At 37.2% G+C, this 27825-nt stretch overlaps 1 protein-coding gene across 7 annotated transcripts in view; it reads left to right on the forward strand.

Moving 5' to 3' along the window:
• LOC149083145 (uncharacterized) overlaps positions 1–27589 on the forward strand; it is a 66135-nt gene extending 38546 nt beyond the window's left edge. For 2 of the 7 annotated variants that reach the window (XM_089236294.1, XM_089236295.1), the window contains exons 3-4: positions 10248–10733; positions 22711–27589. In XM_089236294.1, coding sequence (XP_089092420.1) covers positions 10276–10733; positions 22711–23425 — 1173 coding nt within the window. In that variant the 5' untranslated portion in view covers positions 10248–10275 and the 3' untranslated portion in view covers positions 23426–27589. The other 5 variants (XM_089236292.1, XM_089236293.1, XM_089236291.1 and 2 more) reach the window with 5 other exon arrangements.
• Positions 27590–27825: the final 236 nt, after the last annotated feature.

Below are 27825 nucleotides of genomic sequence, written 5' to 3' on the forward strand. Positions count from 1 at the left end.
GGCTGGCCACTTCGTGAAGTGGCCAACTTCAGACTTTGGCAGAACATATATATGAATTGACATCATCATCATCGTGCTTCCCCCCCAGACTTCCAAGTCTATCTCCGCCTGTTTCACAAGCGGCACATCCAAGTCGATCTTGGAGGGTTTTTGAGCTCATTGAGCAAATTTTATACGTAAAAAATCTTTCTTGTGTGTACAGTTAGAAAAATCTTCAATAATTTGTCCCCTTCCCATTGTTTGACTCTGGGCCTTGTTGATCAACCTGGATGACGCTCATCAATGATGACACGAATGATGGGAGCTGAATCGCCACGTGAATGTAGGCCTCGGTCTAAATCAGTAGTTCTTAACCTTTCCATCCCGCACCCCCAGCGCGATTCAATTTGCCTTCTCTCACCCACCCCCTTGAATAATGGAAATAGTTTATTCGAACAAATAATAATTTATTTGTTGAAAATGTAGTTTTTTTTGTGAAATTACATTTATTATCCACTAATTAATTGTTATAAAAATTTCAAACTTAGGTTGCAGAATTAATTTATTGAAACAAAAATGCACACAATTATCAAAGCTACAAATCAGAAATTACTGTACATGTCGATTTTTAGTGACTAATTTATTGTTTCCTTTTTCATATTACTATATTGAAATTGAGATTCTTTGTTTGAAAAGGGGTCACCTGCATATCGTCACTTACATTCAAGTGATTTATGGTTTTCGTTTTTATCAGCAAAAGTGGTGAAAACCATGATTCACAAAGGTGGATGGTAGCGAATGGTTCAAGTGTTTGCAAACCTGTCTTCCCTTGTTTTGAAAATGTTTCCAATTGAACAAAAAATCATTCTAAATCAAACTTTTTCGAAATGCCATTGAATATGTGCGATGGAGCGCATTTCTATCTATTCCTCAACGCAAGATCATTTTTTACTCAATTACCATCTTTCATAGAATTGACATCGGAAAAGAATGAATTGCTAACAGAAAAAGAAACGTCGCAAAAGCATCTGAAAGTTGCATATAAGTGTGTCTCGTAAATCCTTTCAAGCTGGAAACATTAATAAAATTTCTCGCAACACATTTCTACCAGCGAAAACTTAAAAAAAAAACGAGGCAAGTAAACACGAGACATACATTTGCGGAATTCGTGGATATATTTACGTCATCTACGAAGGTTCTCTAAAAACTTCAGCTTACGAGTAGGAAAAAAATTGACAGCACTGAACGAATAAATTCCAGGGAACAATCACGCGAAATTGTTATACAAAGAAAATACGGTGAAAATAATTGCGAGTTGGGTAATACATGCAGGGCCGGAACTAGAGGGTGGGGAGAGTAGAGGAGGCAACTGCCTCGGGCGACAAAATTTAGGGGCGGCAGTTGTTTTAGGTGGGAACCGAGAACACCGTTATAAAATTATTGAATTTTAAAGTTTGAATTATGAAAATGATTGAATTATTATTTGAAAATTATTGAATTATTATTTGAAAATTATTGAATTATTATTTGAAAATGATTGAATTATTATTTGAAAATGATTGAATTATTATTTGAAAATGATTGAATTATTATTTGAAAATGATTGAATTATTATTTGAAAATGATTGAATTATTATTTGAAAATGATTGAATTATTATTTGAAAATGATTGAATTATTATTTGAAAATGATTGAATTATTATTTGAAAATGATTGAATTATTATTTGAAAATTATTGAATTAAAAATTTGTAAAGGCGGCAAAAGTGCGGATTACATGTCCCTTATTTTCACGTCATTTTGGCCATCCCGACTTTTTTTGTAAAAATATCTAGTTTCTTCATTCGTTTTCAACGAAGCCAACTTGAATTTTTATTCTTTATTGCAATCAAGGATTAAAATTATCTTCCCAATAATCTTAATTACATCATGATGATTACGACTACAAAAAAAAATACTCATTTCACATATTTGTAATGTTTTTTTTAAACTTTTTATTTCGTAGAATTCGTTTTATCTACTACTACTTTACATATTTTACACACTATCTTAGTCTACTGGAATTTGCAGTAGTGTTTCAGTCAAGGCCAGTTCTGAATATTTTTCAAGTGTAAGCAAATTGGTAACGAAAAATTGCCCCTCTTCAGTTTACCTCTAAAAAATGGGCCCTTCTAGAGATGGGCAGTCATTCTTTTTACGGAACTGTTCCTTTCGAGATAGATCTTTTTATTGAACTAGTTCAAGTGAACTACATAGTTGATTTTGAATGTGAAGCTACCAATAAATCAAAATTTAATTGCCTACGAAAATCGAATGGTCTTCACTCTTTGGGAATAAACCCAGTGTGGGAGCTCCTTTCTATTTCTAAGAACAGATTTTTTTTAAGGCAGGTAGAATCTTTTTTGTCGATTGGCTGAGGGCTTTCTATTTTCACAAAAAGCTTTTCATCTGGGTAGTGGCATTACCTCCTGTATCTCTAGGAGGTAATGGTAATAGGCACTGCTAAAGATGGATTTATTCTTATTGTCATCAAATTCGTCTAACTGCTTCTTACCTGGTAAGGTCTGGGAAAAACCAGCTCTTATTTGATAATTCACTGAAATTAATTATTATGAGACGAGAGAGAGAGACAAAAAATATATGGATCAGGTTAAGGTGTAAAAAACAACAACATTGTTTTGTGAACAAACATTTATTGAAAATAATGTTATGATAATATGAATTTTACACTTACATCACTAATTGCTAAAATGATTTACACTATTTTACACTTGCATACACTTTCAAACTGTAAGAATTATATTGGACAAAATGTATTATAGTTTTAGTTAGCTTGTTAGCTATTTCTTTTCTCAGTCACTATTTGGCCCTTTTTATAAGAAATGCTTTCACAAGGAACTGGGCTGGCTGGTATGCAAAGCCTTCTCATTGCTATTTTGTACAAGTGGGGGTATATTAATTTTCTTTGATCTCACCAAAGGGTCAGACAGCCTAGGTAAGAGTGGTTCAGATAAGTATTTTATTTATCTATTTCCAAGATACTAGCCGCTTGAGGGTTTTGTATTGCCGTTAGAACTACTGTTTCTTCATCGAATTTCGCCCAAATTTTCGACGAGCGTGGGGAACCTGGGACAAAGGAAATTGAGCGGAAAAGGGGGGGGGGGATCATTTCGGTTTTTGTCTATGGTGATTAATATTTGGATTTTTGTGACTAACCCTTCGTAAACTGCATCAAATTTCCTTGTATTTTTAAACGCGGACTTTTTGAAAGTGGTTGTCAAGCAACGCTGATTCAGGGATTAATTCATGCTCCTTTGATATTAGCCTGCCACCGATTTCTTTCAGCAGCTTATCTCACATTTTTTTTTTTTTAATTTCACAAATACAAACATGTAGTACACAAATTCAGACGTGTGTTATACGTTGCACGTGTGTTCTTTTAACACGATTGGAAAATTTGGAGTTTTTGACATGTCTTTGACAAAGTCGTACAAATTCTTGGACAAAACCATTGTTTTAGACAAAGTTACATTTATAGCAGCACTCAATTCCTTGTTACATCATCAACAATTTCTAGAGTATATGAATGCTATGTTCAATAATAATATAATCACTACACGAAAGTGTTGTTTCGTCATACTATAAAAGTGCAAGAGTGGATAATATCGGGTCGTTATTACTAAATAATCTCTAGTGAACTGAAAGGAGAAGAGAAAGGTGTGTGTGTGTTTCTATTCGAATTTCGATCCTCAGAGCCCGGACATTTAGCTTGAAGTGGCGCTGTGTGGACTCGGGAAAGGATCGTGCACGCGCATTCCAATAGGTAGTGGAGGGACTTTGACCTTTGAAGACCGGACACACCCTGCTTCCCATCTCAGAGAGATATCGAAGCGTTCCCGAAGGATGGGTGTATCCGGAAAGTTTTATTATAAACAACAAAACATTGTCGCCTCGGACAATGACAACAAAAATAAAATATATATAAAAACGGTCATCAATCTGAGATCATATAACAGATAATTAAAATCGAAACAACAAACGCCGATAGGCAATCAAAATCATAAACAAGATTATACGATGATGGCACGTAATCGTCAGTTAATCGAATGATTGTCAATAATCTAAACCCAAAGAATATAAAATTTCGAATCGTAGTGGATCAGCTAATCACAGTCATCCATGTTTTTAGATTGGCCAGCTTCAACATCAGTTCATTGTCGGCATCGGTGGCAGTGGAGGGACTAAAGAACGTAGTTCACTAAAACGAAGACTGCTATATACGTACAGTTCTTTTTCCCTTCTCTAGTTCATTTGAACTAGTTTGTTCATGAACTACACATCCCTAGGCCCTTCCAGTTGTCACCTTCTGCGGCCACGATACAATTATTCAATCATTACACGTTACTCATAGTTAGCAAAAACTGGTGGCAGATGGCAGCACTACATATAACAAGTATTGAAACAAACTTCACGTCAAGTTTCACTACGCGTACGCGCACATTTCAACATGTACCAATTCGTTAGAGGTTCCGCAGAGGAATATGGACGAGGTGTATGTACGGTTTAGTAGCCTTCTGTGGCCGCGTAGTTTGCAGGATTCAAGATCCGACCCCGCCAGTTCTTGCCATTGGCGATTTTTCAATAATTTTAGCAATATAGCAATTTCGCTCACTTTTGGCATCATTCGTGGTGATAACTGGCAATGCCCCGTATCTGGAATCCCAATATCCCGTATTTTTCTCGGGGAAAATATAATCAATCTAATTGTGAGACCATTTCAAACCGACCTTAAATACGATTCCATTGATTAGTGTGGGTGTGGTTCGTCATCGTAAGCGGCAATTTACTACCGATCGATTTCGGTCGGAAATCATTCTCTCTTGAGAAAGTTTACTTTTGTAATTCGTCTTAGACGGAGGGGGACTTTCCACGAGGGAATATTGAGTTGCCATCTATCGGCGTGTTCGTGTGTTACCTCGGACCATATAAGGTAAGAACTTTTCGTTGTCGTTCCCTGGGATCGAACGCGAGGACCTGACGGTAGCCTTCATGGTGGTAGATAAGCATCCCACCACTCGTGCCCCAAACTGTATGGTCTGGGGGGCGGCAAGATGATAATGATGATACCAATGCATACCTATACACAGAGTGGCCATAAAATAACTTTGCCGATGTACGAGCCTCTAGTGGCCGTAAAAACTTGGATTTTTAAAAGAAACAATTTCAGAATTTTCCAGAATCTGTGATTCGAATTTCCCTGGCAATGCTGCCGGGAATACGGTACATAATTAAGGAACGTGTAGGGGAGGTAGGTTACATAAATCATAGAACGTTATTCAGTCAGAACCGCGATTTCGCAAAAATGTAACATAGACCGTTATTTCGTTGAAGCCTTCAATTTTTCTAAAGAGGGCTACATTTGTTTGAGGCATTGCTACAGAGTATAACAACTAAACACACACATTATATATAATTACTATCGAAATAAATTAAATTCCACGTTGGACAATATTTTACAGAGAAAGACAAAAATGTTTAAACACAGCCAATTTTGTAGGCCCTTTACTGAGAATGCGAAAAACATGAAAAACCTTTCCTTAGTTTGTGATCACCTGAACTAACAACCCCCTATTGATAAGTCCTCGAAACGCCTTCTCTAGTCAACACCACACTAAAGATATTTCTAGTGTGGTGTTGCTCTAGTAGACCTCTCAGAAGCCCCCACATGTCCTGTCTCACTTACGGAGGGGGAAGAGGTCGGGTAAACGGTTTTGTGTCCACTCAGTGTGTCGCGTGTTGTCCTTGAGTGGTATGGATTCCCATACTTAAGCGGATACTTGCTGTTCGAGGGGGGAGTGGTGTCTATTTCGCTCTGTTGTCCTATATATATGTTCTCGGAGGGCAATCCCAATCAAAGGCGTACGCAGAATTGGGGAGGGGGGGGGCACAATGAATTCCTTAGAGAAATTTTGAGTTTTTCGCCTTCAAAACAGCATTGAAATTAACAGACAATTTTTATAAGGGGTCATTCAAGTATTACGTCAGCATCGTGGGGGGGAGGGGGGTTTGAAGGTTGCTTACGTCATCAACCACCTTTTTTGAAGATATGAAATATTCTATGCTGCTGACGAAATTTTGCTGACAAGGAGTTGGAGTATGGGCGGAGATACGGGGGGGGGGGGGCACCCCACCTGTCCCCAGCGTCAAAGGTGGAGTCGACTGATCTAATTAATTGACATCATCATCATCGTGCCCCTTCCTAGACTTCCAAGTCTATCTCCGCCTATGAGTTGTAGGTAATTAACAACAGAGTCCCCTTTATATACTGACATGAAGGCGGCATTGTCAAAAAAGGCTAAAAATCTGCTGACGTAATACCTGAAGGGGCCCTCCCTATGTCTCAGAACCATCGCTGAAAGAGGGGTGAAAATCACGTGATCCGAAAAAAAAGCTCTGTTTCTTTTGGGAGAGTACGAAATGACACGGTCACGAAAACCAACGCTTCTGAAAGCCGTCTTTTTGGGTCTTCCGAGGTAAGATATCGCAGCGCCATCTTTTTGACCGTGCAGAAATAAATAACGCAACAAGCTGTTTTCGTTTTGTTGTTTTCTTCTTCGGGAATATATTGTTTTTTCTTTTATTACAACGATGGTGTTTTGTTGAGTGTTGTTATTGTCGCCAATACGAGTGAGGGGTAAAAATAAAAAATATTCTTTGTTTTTTTAAACTATGAGGTTAAATATTTGATTAGAACTCTTTGTGATCGTGATTGGTTTTAAATGACTCGCTCTCGTTGCTTTGAGTTTGTTTATTGTGTGTGTGAGTGTGTACGTATTGTATCCACAACGGACATGTAATTTTTTTCTCAAATTCTCTATGAAGTTCTAACTTATGTACAAGATCGGCCCACGTAATTATTAATTTGCCCCCCCCCCGTGACTAAATCTGTTAGGGAGAGGGGGGGGGGAATCACCCTCATGAAAATTGTTCTCACCTCCAAAGTCCAATGATTCATTTTATGATAAAAACTAAATGAGTTACCATTGTGATGCATTCTCTCCTTCTCATATATTCTGATCAGTTTCAAATCGTTTCACATCAAGATAAAATGCCTTTGATATCGCTCAAATCTTTCTAAGCTGTATAAATAACATGTTCACTGTAAACCTACCAGGCCGCAACTGGATTCTTTGTCAGCCATAGCAAGCACACATTCCTCCCCACCTCCCGTGTAATGTCGAAGTGTCAGTTAATGGATATATTCAGTGGGTTCTTTAGTACAGTGCCAAGGGCACTAAACCTTCCCCTCCCTAAGCAGCCCTGAAGTCTACCCTATCCCGAAAAAAGTGCATATTGCTTTACATGCGTTAATTGAAAGACATGCAGGGTTGCACTAAATCCCAGGCTCCAGGTTTTCATGGTGACTAAAAAATTGGTATTGGCGCCTAAAATTTTCTTTGTGTAGTCACTAAATTGCAGGTTGAGAGCATCACAAAATGTTTGGAATTCATAGCAGCACATCTGCCGACATGAAAGAGGTTCGCTATGCCCTGGGAAAAAGTCAAAAGAAGCCAAATTTTTTTGGCGCCTGAAAAATTTTTATATTGTCTAAATTCTTTTTTGTGATTTGTTCAGCTCTAGATAAGAGGATGCATAACCCAGTGAGTGTGGGACTGGCAGGGTTTCAGCCCCGTGTCCTGGGATAATTCTCACAATTTTTGTTTTTTCGCAGTATAAATTCACTATAGAAGGGCCCCGTGAAAGATATTAGCCTATAGGGGTCCTGCTGCAGGATGCTGGTGGAAAGGGGCATGAGAGGATGTGTTCAAGGCTAGTGACTAGAGAAATAATTTGTGACCTTATTTTGTGAGATGTTCGTAAAATTAGGTAAATTAATTATAGAGTTGCCACTCGGTTTGGCTAGATAAACTTGATCGGTTCCATGTATGCCAAAATTAATGGGATGATTATTCAGTGAAATCTTGATGTAATATTACTTGGTTAACTAAGAAAAAGTATTGGTTATTGTTATATCGAGAGGCATAGGCATACAAAGGATTTTCTCGGGGGTATTTGTTTTTTCCTGCGAAATAACACTATAATCTCGGCTGAAGGAGAGCTATAATCCTAAACTCTCCCCTTCCCTTGTGTACGTTAATGTCAAGAGGTGACCGAGTGTAACGTTAAACTTTAGGCATTTCCAAACAAGACTTGAAAAAATATCATCATAGAAGGATTTATCATTGTATTAAGTACTGTCATATAGCAAGATTTCGCTGTACTTAACACTGTTCTCACTATACTTGATCAATATGTATAATCACACTTTACAAAATCATTCTTGCAGCTGCTGCTACTTATACACTAGAACCCACTAGTTCAAAAATCTGCTTAATCCGAACGTCTCTTAAAATTTTTTTTAAAAACCATGACTTTTGAAGAGAAAGTTTAAGAATCAGCAATAGAAAAAGAACCAAATGCTCATAAATTTTGCATTGTAACACAGATGTATATTGAATACGGATGAGTGGATTTTGCCTCATAATATTGAATTGTTGACTTGAAAAAATCATTAATTTTCATCTGCAGAAGCGACATATACCTAGCAAATGATATGGTTCATAGTCATAATTTCAGAAACACATCTGCAGGCAGACACGGATCAAAGACAATGTGTTGGGAGGGGCGATTTATTCTGTAAGTCATTGGATCATCCTGTATTTTATGGGCAAGTTTTTTCGGTATTAATTTGCGACTCTCGGGGGGCGATCGCCCCCATCACCCCGCACCTGTCTAAAGGGGTTACATTATCATGCTACTCCACGTATGGAATTGGAGTTTCAAAACCTACCACAGTTTCTGAATGAGTCTTTGATGGTGGGGCATGGTAGTCTAACCCAGTAGTTCTCAAACTTTTGCTATCCATGGCTTCCTCGCTATGACAACGTTTATCTGCGACACTCCAGAATAGTCTAAGACAGGACCACTTCAAAGCGCTATCATAGTCAGTGGAAACTATGGAGATGGTTTCTGTAACTGTGAAAATTTGATGACTGTTGCAGTCTAATATAATAACATTTCAATCACTCTGCTTCCCTCGCAACCAGGGATTTCTTTTAAAAACTGGAGGATTTCGTTGGATTCCTTCGTTGCTTCTTGTTAATCATCGAAAAAGCAAGTCTTGGTCATACTTTTTCCCAGGTTTTTTTTAACAAGGTTTCCGCCATGTTTCTGCAGCCCAGTAAATGACGTTTTTCACCAAATTTTTTCTTTCTTTTTTTTTCATTTTTTTAGAGAATGGAAAGGGGCTGATTCTCATCCTCAATGAGCTATCAAAGCTGCATTTTTTTTTTTACATCTGTGCTTGATGTTTTGCTACGCCCCCTTGAGCTATTGGCACAAGCAAAGATTGAACATTGGAAGGTAAAAAAAAATCACTTTTCCCACAATTATTCTTTTCGTCATTGTTAAATGGAATTATCTGGTCCGTAACTCTCATCCCACCTCTTCGGATACTTACTATTATTAGTGTTTTAAAAAAGTCATGTTTAAAAGACCAACCCTTGTAATCAGAACTTTCTGCTAATCCAAATAGGTCTCTGTCCCAATTAGTTCATATTAATGAGGTTCTAGTGTATAATAAAAGATGCAAACGCGCAATACTAATACAATAAAAACATGTTCGTGTTGATAGATAATTAATTGTGAGCTATTTTCAAGCCAGAGACATGTAACAAGATGATGATTATGGCTATAGAATAGTCCTCTGAATCATGATTAATAGAGAAGATTTTTGTACGCAATTTTGAGATGCTTATATATTTTACAAAATGCAATGCATTATTTTGTATGGATTGTATATGAGCATATATGATATACAGTATAATTTAGAATTATAGCCCCGTTCACATGTACAAATATTGTGGTAGCATTGGGAGTTCTAGCACCTGCTTGATGACTTTTTCCTTTTTAAGGAAATAAAGAGAGAGCAGTCATTGGTGAAAATTCTTGAAGCGGGTTTTGAACCCGCTTTTTCTATTTCCCATGTGAATGGGGCTTATGAATAACTTTGTTTAAGAGTGTTTCACGAGACAAGCAAAAATTTTAAACACATTTTGATTTGATAAACAAGCAATAGCAAGTATTAACAGATTTTGATAAACTATTTAATAAACTATAGATTTCTTGAAAAACGAGAAAGAACCGGAAAAAAAACCAGATTCAGTAAAGAAAAATTTAATTTCATGGTTTTTTCTTGTTTTTCCTCAGTGATACCAGTCGAGTCTAACTAAAGGTGATGGATGGCTCTAAAAAGCACCACAGGGAGAAGGTAATGGCTGGTAGGTCTCACTCTGAGAAAGCTAGAGCGTCTCATCATAATCCAAAGAAACGAGACCCTAGAGAGACACACAAGTCAGAAAGGAATGACGAATGCAGCGATTCTCCTCCAATACGCAGAAGAAATTTAAGAAGTGAAGACAACAGCAAAATGCAAAGCGGTGAGCGGAGAAACTCCGCTAAAGCAGAACAGAGTAGAATACGAGCCTCCCGAGACATGGATTCGGATACCGAGAATGAAAGTAGCCGTAGACATCACCACCATCATCATCATAAGAAAAGACAGCGCAAAGACGATGACGAGTCTTTCGAAGAGCTTTCGCGTAGAAAGAGAATGATTGAATCTGAATTGAATGCTCTGGATGAAGAAGAGGCTGCAGCAGCTGAACCGCCCCAGCGGAGGAACAGATCAGGCAGGTGAGAGTTCTTTTTTTAGTGAACAATGAGTTTTACTTGAACTTGAAAAAAATTGATTCAAGAAGAAAATCATTATATCAGGACAAGCCCGATATAATGATTCCACTTCTGTGATGAATTTTCTTTCCTTCGCAAAATTTCGCTCTCATGTTCCTAAAGAAGTTTCATTTAAAAAAAAATTGATAAATCAGGAATGTTGACAATCCATAAATCTTCCAATGAAACGCAAAAATATTGTAGGAACTGCTGAGGAGGAAACAAGGATTTCGTAAGTCAGTGTGGAAGAGCATGTTGCTGTGACCTTATCATATCTGCATACATAACAGTGTTTCCAAAACTTATCATAACTTCCTCATGGTCGAATGTTCTTGGGGGCGCCAAAACAAAATTTCATTCCAAGATACCAGCAGTCAATTTTCACAAACATTATTTTTGCTATTTTATTATTCTAATTAATTGGATTTGTGTATTGAAATTTTATTTTAAAAATGTCTGTTCAGATAGAGAAAAATTTGCGCGCTCAATCTGGCTGAATTGCATATTATGCTAATTTTTTTTTTTTGCATATGCAAAGGTTTTTAAATCGATTTCTGTTTAAATTCTCACGACTAAATTTTATATATGCACAAAAAATGGAACAACCCCTTGAATGAATTTTTTGGAAACACTGAAATGAAAACTTCTATGCTATTATTTTGACATCTGCGGCATGCTGGATAGAACTTTTAAGCGGCCGCATCTGTCCTGTTTGCCATAGTTAGCCCATCACTAATTTAACCAAAGAAGAAAAACAAATTAGGTAAACCAAAAAAAATAATTTGGATATTATTTTTCATAAAAATTTTGAGAAATATTAGTCTAAAACCTGCACATATACTGCTGTACTATTTTTATAACAGAAACATATTTAAAAAGTTCTTTTATGCCATGTATGTAATGTTGATTTTTTATATTAAATCTTCTAGAATCTAGATAATTACTGATACTTAAATGATACCCTTATTACGCACATAACATTAGAATAAAGCTAGCAATAAAAATACTAAATTGTAGGACTAAAATGTCCTTTAATTTAGCAGTGCTGATTGCATATGATGCTTAAGGAAAAAAAAAAATATATATATATATATAATATAACTTATATTCTAAGTGAAAAGTAAGATTGGCAATAAGTTTTTGACTGTTTTAATACTGAGTAAGTTTCTGAGATTAAAATCTGAAGCTATGATCACACATGAATGAACATCTCTATTTTGTTTAGTAAATTGAACACAGATAATCAGTAGTTTAGATAAAATGGACTATGAATTTATATATTATCTGTTTCAGACTCTGTTGAAAAATTCAAAATTTCAAATTATCGTGTATAAGCCGACCCCCCCCCCCCCCATTTCAGGACCACCAAAATCGCAATAAATTTAAAACCCGTGTATAAGCCGACCCCAAAAAATCCATGCATTTCAGAGAAAAAAAAATCTTATATTTTCATGCAAAATTAATAGTTTACGGAAATTTACAATAGAAAACGATTCAAACTTTTTAATCCGTTTCTTCTGAGTCTCCAAGCTCATGGTAATCGATCAGATCATCATCATAGGGGGTGCGGCACCTTCGTTTTTATTTTTATCTTCATCTGGGCTGTCATCGCCATTGCACTTTCAAAGAGACTATCATCTTCAGTTCCGTCCATCGTAATCCTGATGCAATACTTTTTGAAGGATCGGATGATAATTTTGGTGGAAACAGAATTCCATGCCTGATGTACCCATTGACACACTAGGCCAATGTCAGGTTTCTTCAAGGCATCCCTTTTTGTAGTTTCTTTATCATCGGAACTCATCCATTCGATCCACAAATTCCTCAAATAGTCTTTGACTTATTCATACTCACATAAGGCTTTACAATCAACATTAGCTCACCTGGTATCAAAGCCAATGATGTTTTCGATTTCTTTGCCTCGTCTTTGACATTATCAGGGTTTTGAGCATATCCCGTACCAATAATGCCAGTTTCTCGAACACTGCTACAAAAATTACTACTGATTGTGGGGTTGAAATTTTCTCATCAAAAACTGACCCGAGTATAAGCCGACCCCCCCCTACTTGAGGAACGAATTTTCCCACAAAAAAAACTTGGCTTATACACGAGTATATATGGTATAATTAATATTTTGTTTTAATAATTGTAATAAAATGTTTTAAATAAAACGTAATATATAAAAAAGTAAGTTTCTCATCATATTATCAACCGATTGTGTTCAAAATATTATCCAAAAGCATTCATTCAGGTTTTCAACAGTTTTTGATGCTTTTAACCAGTTTCTGATGTTTGTCATTTCAAAAACCCAACCCTGCTTTTAAATGCACGTAAAATGCATGTATAATTAAAAATATATTGTGTTTGATGAACTCAAAATTTCCACAAATGTCAAGAAAATTCCCATGTATATCTATTTTAGCCAATTTTTTACATGGATATGGGAAATTTATCACGTTGTTAGCGCCCAGTGACTAATAACCTTCACTGAGGCACGGTAGCTAATGCACTGGGGAAAGGCATAACAAATTGTGTGGAACTTTTCTTCTCCACTGCTACATCCTTACTTGCAGAGCTCTGAGGACCAAAACACTATTCCTGGAGCACCGAAAATATGAACTGAACTTGTCGTTTAATTAAATCTCTTGCTACAAGTTCCAAATAGTTCTGCAAATGGAAACCACATTTCACTTCAGAATATTTTTTAAAACAAACAATACAACCCACGGGATATATATCAGTTTCGGAAAATTGAATTAACATTCAGATAGCTGTGCATAGATTGTAGAAAACCATGCGTAAAAACTATCTGGAAAGCTTAGTTGTGATAACTTCATAAGTTGACTTGGATGAGCAACTTCGGTTGAAGCATGTGTATAATATGATTTCCACATGTGGGTATTTTTTATTTAAAAAGGATGATTGGTAAGAAAACTGTTTTCTATCTAGAATGGGCGGATAAAAACCTGAATCTTCAGTAGGCTGATTTGATTGAAGCAGTCAAAAATGACCCGTATAAAGCATGGTGTTGGCTTTGGAGGTGTTTTGAGTAAAAAAATCATAAAATTACAAAATCAAAACTTTACAAAAATCAGAAAAGTTTTGTAGACAATCCCAGATTACTAAACTTTTCGATTCTAGTGTGGTTCACAAAACGACAAAATAGATAAAGAGAAATTTATTCACACAGAGGTGTTACAACCTTGTCGAGCGCCGGAAGAAAGAGCAATAATTCTTTTTTTTCTCCACGGACGCGCGCGCTTTCTCGTGACGATCGCAGCGCCACAGTACCCCCCCTCCAGTGCGGATCGCACGAACTAATTATTGACAACAAAAGAAAGAAAAAAATATATATACACATATAAGGACGGGATTATGAATGCACTTATACAATGAGACGATTCGGGGGACGACTTACTCTGCCGTAACGGGTCACAATGGGTTCACTGTTTGTACTGTCACTGTTAGTGGCAATGTGCGCTGGTTTCACTCGTGCAATGTTCACACATACGTTTCTTCCTTTGCATTTGATGGTGATAGTGTTATTGCGCCTTGCGACCACTTCATAGGGGCCATCATATGGGCACTGCAATGGCTTCTTGACAGCGTCATTGCGAAGGAAAACATGAGTGGAATGATCAAGTTCTTTATGGATGAATGTTTTGGATTTATTATGGTGAGACGCTGGGACAGGTCGAATTTTCGAAAAGTGTTGTCGTAATTCAGTGAGCAACTGTTTTTCATTGACGTCTGTGGTGGAAGCTGAGAAGAACTCGCCAGGGAGTTTGATAGGTTCACCATATACCAGTTCAGATGTGGAGCATTCCAGTTCCGGCTTGTATGCCGCTCTTAGTCCTAGAAGGACGATTGGCAATACTGCCACCCAATCTGTTGATGAATGGCACTTGATCGCTGCTTTAAGGACGCGATGCCACCTTTCAACGGCACCATTCGCTTCCGGATGGTATGGAGTGGTACGATTTTGTTTGATCCCCAGTAGTTTGCCGAGAGATCGGAATAGATCACTCTGAAATTGTCGACCTTGATCAGTAACGATCACTTCTGGTACTCCAAACCGTGCAACCCAAGTATGTATGAAAGCCTTAGCAACAGTCTCAGCAGTAATATCTGCTATAGGAATGGCTTCGGGCCATCTTGAAAAGCGATCTACGCAAGTGAGGCAGTAGCGATAACCTTCTGATAATGGAAGCGGGCCCACTATGTCGATGTGCACGTGACTAAATCGTCGAGATGGAGATACGAACTGTCCAATATGAGGGCTGGTATGACGATGAATTTTTGACCTCTGACAGGCGATGCACGCTTGAGCCCAATGTCGGATGTCTTTCTTCATGTTCGGCCATACATATCTGTCGATGATCATTTTAACAGTGGATTTAACACCCGGATGCGCAGGTTGATGAATAATTTGAACACTTCCCAACGGTATTGTTTAGGAATATAAGGCCGTGGTTTAGATGTCGAGGTATCGAAAAAAAGTTGTGTTTTTCCAGATGGGGAAGAGAGCTGTTGAAGAGCGAGTGAAGATGGTATATTTCCGTCAAGCAACTGCTTCAGTTCAAGGTCATTCTTCTGTGCTTCAGCGATGAGGTCGTAATTCATGGAAGAAGGAAAAAGTAGGTCAACTCCTGCTCGCGAGAGAGCATCCGCTACCACATTGCTTTTTCCCTCGATATGACGAATATCAGTTGTAAACTGAGAAATTAGATTTAATTGATTAATTTGTCGAGGAGAAAGCTTGTCGGCTTTCTGATTGAAAACGAACACTAACGGCCTATGATCTGTGAAAACCGTGAAAGGTTTACCTTCCAGTAAATATCGGAAGTGAATGATCGATGCGAAAATTGCCAAAAGTTCGCGGTCATAAGCACTGTATCGCTTTTCAGTATCACTCAGTTTGCGGGAAAAAAACCCGAGCGGCTGCCAGCTATCATTGACTCGTTGTTGTACCACTGAGCCGATAGCTATGTTGCTGGCATCTGTCACGAGTGCAATTGGGGAATAGGGCCTCGGATGTGTCAAAAGAACTGCTTCTCTAACAGCGAGTTTTGTGTCATCGAAAGCTTTAATGAGCTCTGGTGTCCAGGTAATAAGTGTTTTGTCATGACGCGTACAATTTCGAAGTACTAGATGCAGTGGCAATTGTATCGCAGCCGCTTTCGGTAAAAAGCGACGGTAAAAATTAACCATACCGACAAATCGGCGAAGTTCTGCCTTGTTTTTGGGTCTTGGGTAAGAGTCAGTGGTATCGACTTTGGCTGGTAGCGGTTTAATGCCCTGAGAGTTGACTAAATGTCCTAGAAACTTGATTGAGCTGCATGCGAACACGCATTTGTCGATATTTATTTTTAATCCGTGTGTACACAGACGTTTCAAGACCTCACGCACATGACCGACGTGCTCTTCAAGGTTTGAAGATGCAATTAACACGTCGTCTAGATAAGGGAAACAGAATGGAAGTCCTCGCAATATTTCGTCTATATAGCGCTGAAACGTTTGCGCAGCGTTTCGCAACCCGAAACTGAGGACGTTAAATTCAAAGAGTCCGAAAGGGGTGACAATAGCAGTTTTTGGTACATCGGAAGCAGACAATTGTATTTGATGATAAGCGCGTTTCAAGTCTATGGTAGAGAAGATGCATTTACCGTGCAGATCCATAGTGAAATCCATAATATTCCGAATGCTATATCTGTCAGGAACCGTCTTCGCGTTGAGAGCTCTATAATCGCCACAGCATCTCCACGAACCGTCGGATTTTTTCACCATGTGGAGGGGACTGGACCACTGACTATTTGAAGGGCGACATATACCCATGGTAATCATTTTATCGAACTCAGCTTTGGCAGCTCGCAGCATCTCCGGGCCTAATCGACGGGCTCTCGCGTAAACCGGTACTCCTGTAGTTTCGATGTGATGCACCGTTTCGTGTGTTGCTTGCACTGGACTTGATGTTTCTTCCATGAGCTCTTTATATTCTTGTAATAGATTGTGGAAAATCTCATGTCCACATGTCACAGTTACTGCAGGGGAAACAGTTGGAGAAACAGTTGTTCCGGTTGTAGACCGTTCACCCCCGTTGTTGACCAAAACTCGGTTTCCCAAATCCACCGTGAGTCGGAATCTTTTCAGAAAATCGGCGCCGATTATTGGTCGGGATACATCAGCAATGGTAAACACCCATGAAAAAGTTTTTGCTAATCCGAGACTTAGTTTTATCATTTTCTTTCCGTATGTTTTTATTGTAGAACCGTTTGCCGCGGTAAGCGTGAGTAGTGACTGTGGTTTGTTTCTATCAGCTGCAGAAGGGGGTATTACGGAAATATCCGCACCAGTGTCGATGAGAAACGAAAGCTTGCTTAGTGGGTCTGCGATGAAAAGGCGACTGCTGAATGAAACCGACTCCTTCGTCGCCATTAGTTGTCGGTTTGGTCGTTTCCCGAATAGAAACTACATGGTTGCACACACTTACGGGCGTTGGGTCCGAATTCACGGTGATACCAGCAGAGATCGTTTCGAAACCTCATGGATTTTGCACCTTCGTGGCGGTTTCGATTGGGAGGACGTTGAGGGTTTCCGCGTTGTTCTCGAGATCGACGTAGCGCGTCAACTTGCAATGTCAATGTCTCTATTTTTTCAGTCAGCTGCTGCACGTCAAGTTGTTGTGGGTGATCGAGATTTGGTGAAATATTCTGTACTTCTGCTTTGCCGCTGACGCTGATGATCTTGTCTGCCATCTCCGATAACTTTTCCAACGTTTCTGAACTTGTGGAGAGGATTGCTTGAACTTGATATGGTAACCGTTGTATCCATAGACTTCGAAGTATTTCATCGCTGAGACGGCCACTGGACAGATCCCGCATTTCTCGGAGTAACGCCGAAGGTCGACGATCGCCCAGCTCGACTTCATACATCAAACGTTGTAAGCGTCGCTCATCTGGTTCAGCAAATTCAGCTTGGAGGCGTCTTTTTAGTGCGTCGTACATGTTTGCCGCCGGTGGATTCATGATGAGGTCACTCACATGTACCAAAACACTCGTATCCATGGCTGCAACGGCTGTGTGGTATTTAGTGGCATCGGAGGTAATTCCACTCGCCAGGAACTGAGAATCCAATTGCTTGAACCATAGATGAGGTTGTTTGGCCCAAAACGGTGGGGCTTTGACAGCGACTCGGAACATTGCAGGTGGTTGCTCTGATGAATTGGGCATCGTTGGTTGCTCCGATGGATTGGACATCGTTATCGTTCGATGCCGGGTCACCAAACTGTGGTTCACAAAACGACAAAATAGATAAAGAGAAATTTATTCACACAGAGGTGTTACAACCTTGTCGAGCGCCGGAAGAAAGAGCAATAATTCTTTTTTTTCTCCACGGACGCGCGCGCTTTCTCGTGACGATCGCAGCGCCACACTAGTGTTGACACAGGTGTAAGCCAACTTGCAAAGAATCGTGATGCAGCAAAGTGAAACTTGTGATGTCCCACTCATCCTATAATAATTCAAGGATGTTGGAGAAATTTTTAAAGTAATGTTTTCAGATAATGTTATTACAGAAAAGTGAAATCTTGCATTTCTTGATTGTGTTTCATTTTTCCATGAGGTGTATTTAAAATGCATAAATGTGTGTATAAAAATGTTTTATAATTAATAATCTAAATTTATAATGTTATGATGATAATTAATATAATAATATTGATAATAATTTTATAATTATTTTTATAACTTATATTATATTTTTTTTAAATCAAAAAAATACCTGAAATTTTTTGAAAAATTTCACTGGAAAACTGGGAAAAGTCAGGAATTTTTTTTTACTAAAATGAGTATAAACCCTGCTGGACAATTTTGAACTTCACACTGAAAAATCAATCCCTCAATGAAACATTTAAAATTTAAAAAAAGAACCCATTTTCTGAAGGGTGTCTATATTCTCTGTACTGATAATTTGAAAATTTTAGGTGTGTACATTTAAAAAAAATAAAATGACATTTGTCCCGAGTTATAGGCACGTACTTACTAGGCACCCTAACTTGGGATAGTATAATTTTTGTCCCTAACTTGGGACAGTATAATTTTTGTGTGTTGTCTCATGTTTAAGTGCCTTAATTTTAGTTTGGGGCCGGTTAAATCTATTTAAAAACAGGTCCCAAGACAATACCAGACTAAAAACAGTTCAGAAATAATTTTATTCACCAAAAATAATATAACCTTTATGAAAAAAATCACAGAATAAACCTCTGGTAAGAAAATATCACACATCACAGCACACATTCAAAAAAACAACTTGAAAAACGTTAATGTGTGTAGTGATTTTGGCTGACACAAATGAACAAAGAGCAAACATTGAAATCAAGGAAACAGATATTTTCTGGATATTATGCTGATATTAAACTCTGAAAGAAAAGTCATCTAGTCGCCACCGGGACTCGAACGTAGGTCTTTTTGCACACCGGGCAAGCATGCTACTATCTACACCACTGGAGACATGACACTGCCTTCCTTATTTCACGCACTGTGTGAGGCGCTGAAGTAGAGGCATTACCGCTTCTCTCAACTTCAGGAAATGGTCCGCAGGTAGGATGGTACAGAGAGATTGATGGCTTTTCTCTCAGCCCAATATAAGAAGGAAACACACATTTTCTGGATTTTATGGCAAGGTGAACTCGGGAAGAAAAGTAATCTAATCTTCATCTACTTACCGCTGTGGTGGTCGAGTGGTCATAGTGACAGACTCACATCGCAAGAATCTGGGTTCGAACCCCACCGTTGCCACATTGGTGGTCGTCAAAGTTAGTTTTGTGTGGTTCACAACTTCGATTTGCAAATGCAGGCCGATCTCTCCATTAAAAAGTCTCACCACAGAGAGCAACAATCATACAATTATTCAATCATCACACTTCACTCATAGTTATAAAAACTGATGGCAGATGGTGGCATTACACATAACAAGCATTACACAGAAACAAGCTTCACGTCAGGTTCACAACACTTACATGCATGTACCAATTTATTAAAAGTTCCACAGAAGAATGTGGATGAGGTGTATGTGTGGTTTTGTAGTAGTAGTCTCCATCTACTCCAGAAAATATCTATTTCCTTGATATATTGGGCTGGGAAAAAGTTGTCCAAACGTTGAAATATTTGTAGATCTATTGGACAAAAGTATAGCAATCCTCTGCAAATGCTGAGTTTTCATAATTCTATTTATCTCATTTATTGAAACTTCATCAATGACATCAACATCAGTAAATGAGAACATGTCGGTTCTACCCATTTAAGTTCTCATAAAATAGATTGTGAACAGCCAGCTGCCAATCTGAACTAGCAAAAAAAGGTTGTTTGTGTTGAGGAATTGGACTCTACACAATGTAACTGCTTGTGAAAATTCGAAAAGATAACAATAACAATGCATTTTCTAATTTGAGATAATCTAACATTAATGGTGATAATAAAAAGATTGAACCAGTATTCTATAAGGCCGACCTTATCTAGCATTGCCCTAAATCAGAGAAACCCCCCATGTCTAAACATAACTGTGGTGCAGACCTTGGTAGTTCACTGAAAACTAACTGATTTTAGAGATCACATGAAAAACTTTTTTCCAACCAAAACACAATCTACACTATTGAAACTATCATGAAATGCTAAGATAGCAACAAACATGATTATCTACTTTAAAGGTAACCTGCAACAACTGTCAGGGCTACCAAATTATTAAAACATTAGTCTCAAATCATCTCAAGTAGGGCTACTGTCCCAAGTATGAATACTTAACTGTATATACTGAAAGTGTAATATAATCGATGACTTGATTTCTAACGTTGTAAATATATTTTATGGAGTGAAGGTATATTTGTCAAAATTGTTTTATGGTTTGGATGAAACTCTTGAAAGCGCTAGATTGGCCTACGAAGCAGAATTTGTGCAAGCATGATTCATAGCAATGATTTATGCCTATAACATTCACATTTTAGTTTTTCAATTAGTTTGAAACTAAGTTTATAAATCCTCTGTGCATATTTCATCACCAATTTTGATGCACTGTTTTTTAAAAATATATATTCCTTGAAGATCCTAGATAACGATAATCGCCTATACAGTCTACCCAAAATTGTTTGCACAGCGGCTATCTCTGCAACCATTGACTTTAAAGAAACATACTTTCAATGACATATAAGTTTTCAAATGACTTGCAGTTCCTCAAAATATCTTGAATTTTCCAAGAGATTGTATATATAAAAAAACAAAAATTTACTTTTGTGGTAGAGTGTTGTAAAATCTGTAGTAGACTCTGTAAACTAAAACTTCCAATTAGAGAAATGTAAATGTGTCTCCGAGAAAAATTTTATATTTTTAAATGCAAATATATTAACGGATATGTTTGGCTTTTACGTTTTCTGCATTTGTCGCCAATGATTTTTGGTTCACAAATTCAGAAACCTAGAATGAATTCAAAATTGTAAAAATTCTCTAATTGTCAAAAAATGTAATTGCTGTTTATTGTGAATGATAAAACAGATGAGTTGATTCTATTTGTGTACAGTTCCTAAAAATGGCAGCTTTTTAGCAAATGAAAACTTGTGAAAACAGTGATAAGTTGCCAAAACATAACAATTTTATGTATTCATAGATAAATATTGCATTAGTTTCAAAAATATGAAATTTTTTGCAAATGACTTTTCAGAGTGGGGTCTATATTTCAATAATTGGAAGTTTTACCACACAGGATTATATAAAAAGTTAATTTCTTAATTTTTTGATGTATATGATCTCTCAGACAAATTTTGAGATTTTAAGTAACTGGATGTCATTTGAAAACTTTTTGTAATTGAAAGTATGTGTGTTTCTAAAGCCAGTGGTTGCAGAGATATCTTCAAACAATTTGGGACAGCCTGTATAATAACATTACTCTCTGGTCTAGGTACACTTTTCATTATTCAGTCGGACAAAAAAGTGTTTTTTGTGTGTCCCGTAAATGTTGTGTTGCTTATCTATGCTATTTTGATTGCTTATAACAAACACTGATTTCAGCAAAGTACACCTGTAATGAATTTTTGACCGATTTTCGAACATGAAATGGTCATGAATTTTTTTGGAACTTTATCTAAATCTTATTTGTAAATGTACTTTTGTGCAACTGATAATGGCTTGTTTCTCTATTTGGGGGATATTCTAGTGGGGCTGTTTTTGGCATTTTAAAATCCTATTTTGCTTTTTTAAATATTTTTCTCTGCTAAATCTTATTTTGTTAACTGTTATTCCATTAACTGAAGTTCGGCTGTTCAGTGAAACATCACTACAACGATACTCAATATAATGACAATTCCCTGTACAATGATGCTTTTTCATATCTAACAATTTAATTTGTTTTTCTCTGTAATGTCTTGCCAAGGGATTGGTATGCTAATTCCTTGGTGGGAGAACGTCTTGTGGTATCAATCTGTTTCTAATAGAAAAATCTATTGGCTATAAGTTGTAGGTTTCAGTCTTACTAGGCCTAGTGTGCATGAAATAACAGTGATAGACAAAAATGATCATCTAAACGTACAAGTTGTATAGTATTTCATGAGTATAAAATTTTGAAAAAAATAAGGAAGGTGATATTTTACGAAATTAGGTTCAGAAAACTTTATTGTTTTATTCACAACAAAAGAAATACAATATATATATATATTTTACATGTTTCGTCATTTTCTATCATTATTACATAAATACAGGTTTATGCATGCATCTTCATTTCCCCCCCCCCCCCTGTTTTAATAGCCATATTCAATGACGTTAGATTAGTCCTACCTATAAAAGTATTACAAACATTGAATAACTGTTCGCGAGGTTTCTCGTGTAGTAAAATTTATTTTTTGTAACACATTATAACAAGTAAGGACGATCAGTTATAAATTCACTCGTATTTCTCATTCCAGGTGCCATTCCGATCATCGTACCTCCAGACAGCAGCAGCAAGCTGAACCATCCACACGTGTCAAAAGAGAGGCATTAAGTGACGATGAAAATGATAACAGACACGACAGGCAGAGAAGAAGTACCAGAGCAAGGCGACAAAACAATTCGAGATCCACTTCTGAGAACCACAACTGGGGTAGACCAGAGCACACCACCACCAAACCACAGAAATCTGAAAAAGATAAAGCGAAACCAAACTTTGAGACTTCGGGCAAGCTGGCGGAGGATACTAATACATTCAACGGTGTTGTTATCAAATATAATGAGCCAGTTGAAGCCCGCAAGCCTCGGAGAAAATGGAGGCTTTACCCATTCAAAGGAGAGACATCTCTACCTTTTATTCCTGTCCATCGTCAGAGTGCTTATCTCTTAGGTAGGTCTCGCTTGATCGCAGATATTCCTATCGATCATCCATCATGTTCTAAGCAACATGCAGTGTTGCAGTTCAGATTTTTGCCCTATGAAAGGCACGATGGCACGACGGGTAAAAGTGTTCGTCCATACGTCATCGACCTGGATTCCTCAAACGGCACATACGTGAACAATAACAGAATAGATCCTAGACGGTATGTGGAGTTGTTCGAAAAAGATGTTCTTAAGTTTGGATTCAGTACCCGCGTTTACGTTCTCCTGCACGAAGAGTCGAAAAATGAAGGGGATGACGCAGGAAGTTGAATTCCTGTGGGTGAAATCTCCTGTTTTTATTTTATTGTGGTATAGATCAGGTTTGCCATACCTTTGGTGTTCTGATAGAAAACTGGATCACGATTCTTCTATTACAATCGATCGAAAATTGTACAGATTGCTCTATAATATTCACAAATGACATGAGTTTTTTCGAAATGAAGCTTACATCATAGGCTTTACTCAAATTGGAACTCAGTGCATTTTTATTTTATTTGTATGAACTGTTATAATTGTTTTAATATTATAAAATTTGACAAAGAAAAATCATTACATGTAATCAAAACAGTTGCATCTCACAGGAAATATATCAACTGAAAAAAATGTAATTGTACGTTGAAATCACTGTCAATGTATGTCGTGTTATTTTAAGTGCAGCGCATCTCATCCGTGTAAAATGATGGGCTGTTTTGATATCGTTGCAGCAAGAAAAATTAAAAATTCCATTATTTCCAAAGGAAGAGAATATTTACGTGACTGAAACACTCTTTGTGACTAAAATGAAATTGATTTTTTTTAATGCGACCATACTTCACTTATTTTATAAGATTGATCCTTTTTACTTCTCTTTCTCCCCCCATTTAATTTTCTCATTAAAAATGTAAAAACTATCATTTTATCAATTTTTTTTTTGAGAAATTCAACTTTAATTTTGTCATATCCTTAATTCAGGGGGGTTTGTTTTTGTAAAAATGGGTCCATAAATTTGCAAAAAGTAATTTTTGCATGTATGCAAATGTATTCCATTGCATTAACTGGCATGCCTGGGAACAGCGAGGGAGACCAGCATGTTAGGAATACCTGTATTTTCTGGCATGCTGGGAAATTCGAACCATAGATCCCTGCTAATTCTAAATACAGTGATCTCTCATTTTACTTATACCTTTCTTTAAGTTATAAGATGGTTTTCTGCTCTCTTAGTCAAAGATATAGGTACTGTATATACTCGTGTGTATGGCCCAGTTTTTTTGTTGAAAAATTTGTTCGGTGATTTTTGGGGGGGGGGGGTCATCTTATACACAAGTCAGTTAATGTAGAGAAAATATCAGCCCCCACTTTACCAAATCATATAGCTACGTGAACTCTGCACGGCTAGCTTGAAGATCTGGGATCTCATTGGACAACTTTAGATGGTGTCACTAATGAGTAGAGTAATTTTTTGTAGCTGTAGATGCATTACTAATCAGTAGTGATTTTTTTAGCTAGGTTCAAACCTTCGCAGAACTGATTATGTTAAAGCCAAATAAAAAATGCCATTGACTTTGATACCCAGTGGACTAACATTGATTTTACAGCATTTAGATGTGGGCATCAACAAGACAAGATTATTAGGAATTTATGGACCTAATCGATGAGTGCTGAAGATAAGGAAACATCAAAAATCAATGCTTTAATGAAGCCTGACAGTGACCAGAACATGACTCCCACAGTGTTCCCAAAGGGGATATAAGTGGTAAAGAAGTCATGCTAGAGAAACCTTTGGCCAGTGTGTTTACAGGGCATGGGAATTCAGTTTCCATCAAAGTCATCATAAAATCCTTTAAAAAGTGTTGTATCAGTGACACGATGGACGGAACTGAAGCGGGCATGAAAATATGTGAATTTTTTCCCCTCTAAAATGCTTTGATTTTTGGGGGTCGGTTAATACACAGGTTTTCAATTTATTGCGATTAGTGGTGGTCCTGAAGTGAGGGGTGTCGGTTTATAAATGAGTATATACTGTAAATAATGCTATTCGATTATATATCACACTTGTTTATACGTCTTTTTTTTTGTTTTCTTGCACCGATGCATAAGAGATTACTGTATCTTCACTTTAAGAATCGATTGAATTAGATGATTTGAACGTTGTCTTTTCTCTTCATTTTAGGATCCATTCTGTTCTATGAACTATGTTGAGATAGTCTGAGCTTTGCGCTTGGCTTTTGCTGTTGCTGACACAAATCTTAATTTTTATTAAAATTGTCAGATGCTAAGCATATTCGTTCATGTAAATAAGATGAGTGAAATGAAATCATATATTTTGTATTCCCAGATTGTGTTTGAAAAATTGGAGTAGGCAGAGTGGAAAAGTAAAGAATTGCTCTGAAAAACATGTTGATGTGATGCAAAAGTGTTCAGATATAGACTGAACATGACTACAATCATGAATAATTATTCAGTCATTACACTTCACTCATATTTAGGAAAAAGTTGATGTTGGATGGCAACACTACATATAACAAGCATTACACAGAAACAAACTTCACATTAGGTTCACAACACATACAAGCACATTCCAACATTTAGAAATCCATTAGAAGCTCTGCAGAGGAATGTGAACGAGGTGCATATGTGATTTAGTAATAAGTAGTCTCTAAACATGCAGAAAAATGGGTCAAATATAGTATCTTTATTTTGTATTAGGCTGGCGATAATTAGTTTAGAGCAATAAATCTACAATATTGCTTAATTTTCATTGCTGTTATCAAAATTGGGGATAAAGTATGTTTGCTATAGTGAAAAACCAATATTTTTTTCTGAATCGCTTATTCATTCAGTATTTTATATTAGTCTTTTGAATGTATTCTGTGTGATCCTTATTAAACCTCACTTTTCCTGGCATGCCAGGAATGGACTAGACTCTAACATTCAAAGAACTGGTGCCCCTCGATTTTCACAGCATGCCAGACAATGCAGAACAATATGGTGGTTAAAAGTATTGTACAAAAAAAATCAAATTTTGAATTTATGGTTTCCTTAATTGGTATTTTGTGAAGGGTCCAGAAATGAATCCAAATTTTTGCTGGATAGACCCCTAGAATTGGTTGCATTAAGGCAACCAATTCTAGGGGTTTTCATTATTGCTTTGCCTATTAGTTGGTTCACCAAAAATTAAGATACCCTTAACTTTAATTTTACTTCATAACAATATATGTATCATGTACAATGCACCCTTGCTAAATCTAAACTAATCGAGACTGTAACCTGTTTGGACAAGCAAAGAAGTTTGAATTACAGGGTTCATCTTTTCAACATGATCATTGAAAAAAAAACCCATTTAATGACAATGATTGAAGTAGTTACAGATCTAATACAGCCGACACTCAAGTTTGTAAACCATTTTTACTACATTTTACGAACTAGTGTTCTGGTTCCAAACAATATGCCATTTCTTCGAACATCTTTTCCATTTATAAACTCATTAGCCCCGTTTTCATAGGAAATAAGAAAGCCAGCATATTTTACGCAACAATAGGAAAAAATCTCATAAGTGACATGATACCCCATAAATCCTCTAAAAAGGATGATTCAAACTTTGAATAAATTTTTCCCCCTACAAAGGAGTTGCCAAGCAAGTTCATATTCATCAAATTAATTACCATCCAGATCGTCTCAAACATGTGAACGAGGCTATAATTCAGGTTCTTACATGTTCATGAAAACTAGCTTCAACTGTAATCATTTTTAACAATTGAGACTTGATTGAATCCAGTACCTATCCTGCTTCTCCAGAAATTGGATGCATGCATTGAATGTGTATGAGAAAAAACATTTATGAACATAGCTGTCTAAATGCAAGGGCAGGAGTGGCAGCACAGGGTGGCAATCTAGCAGGGGTGCCAAATCTGAGTTTAAAAGACGGGGAAAAAAAAAATTTCGATCAAAAGACATGAGCTGAAATGCCAAAAATAGGGCCAGCATGTGTTGAGATGTTTCCCCCCAGCTACTCCTGTGCAAGGGTATTTGCCAAGAATGCATGAAAGATTCCATGATAACCTTTAATTGCAATTAACTTCAATTGGCAGTGTTTTTTAAACTTTTGTTACCCACAGCTCCCATACCCAATTCAAGGGTCATCTTCGGCTCCCCAGAATACTTCAGTAGATATTTCCCCTTATAAAAGAACCACTTCAAAGCATAAATAAAAAGCTCAAAAATATTTTCAGCAGAGCCACGACTCACACTATCAGAAAAGAGCACTGTTCTAAGGGCTTTAATGGCTGGGGAGCCATGATGTTTAATATGGCTACATGTTCAGGGTAGATCTTTTCCAGGGCTGCAACTAAGGGAGGGTAGGGAGTATGTTGCCTTGAGCACTGGACCAGGAAGGACACAGAGTTTACTTTTTTTCTCGTGTAATTTATATATATATATCCTTCCCCTCCCCCCCCCCCCCCCAAGAGTTTTTTCAAAGGAAAATCTGACTTGGCATTTGCACCTTAAAATTCAGAAGCTACAGAAAACCAACTTCTGCTGACCACTGCTGTGATGCTCGGGGATTGAACTAAGCTAAGCAGAAGATGTGAGTCCTTCAGGATGCTCACATGACCCTGCAGCGGTATTTCATTGATGCTAAAGGCAAAGTTCATTAGCAATCTCTATAATAAGAATCAGTGTCGAGTGCCCTT

The sequence above is a fragment of the Pholcus phalangioides genome, unplaced genomic scaffold (genome assembly GCF_987345545.1).
Source record: "Pholcus phalangioides strain wild (caught in Gottingen) unplaced genomic scaffold, Ppha-v1.0 ptg000009l_1, whole genome shotgun sequence".
Lineage (NCBI taxonomy): Eukaryota > Metazoa > Arthropoda > Arachnida > Araneae > Pholcidae > Pholcus > Pholcus phalangioides.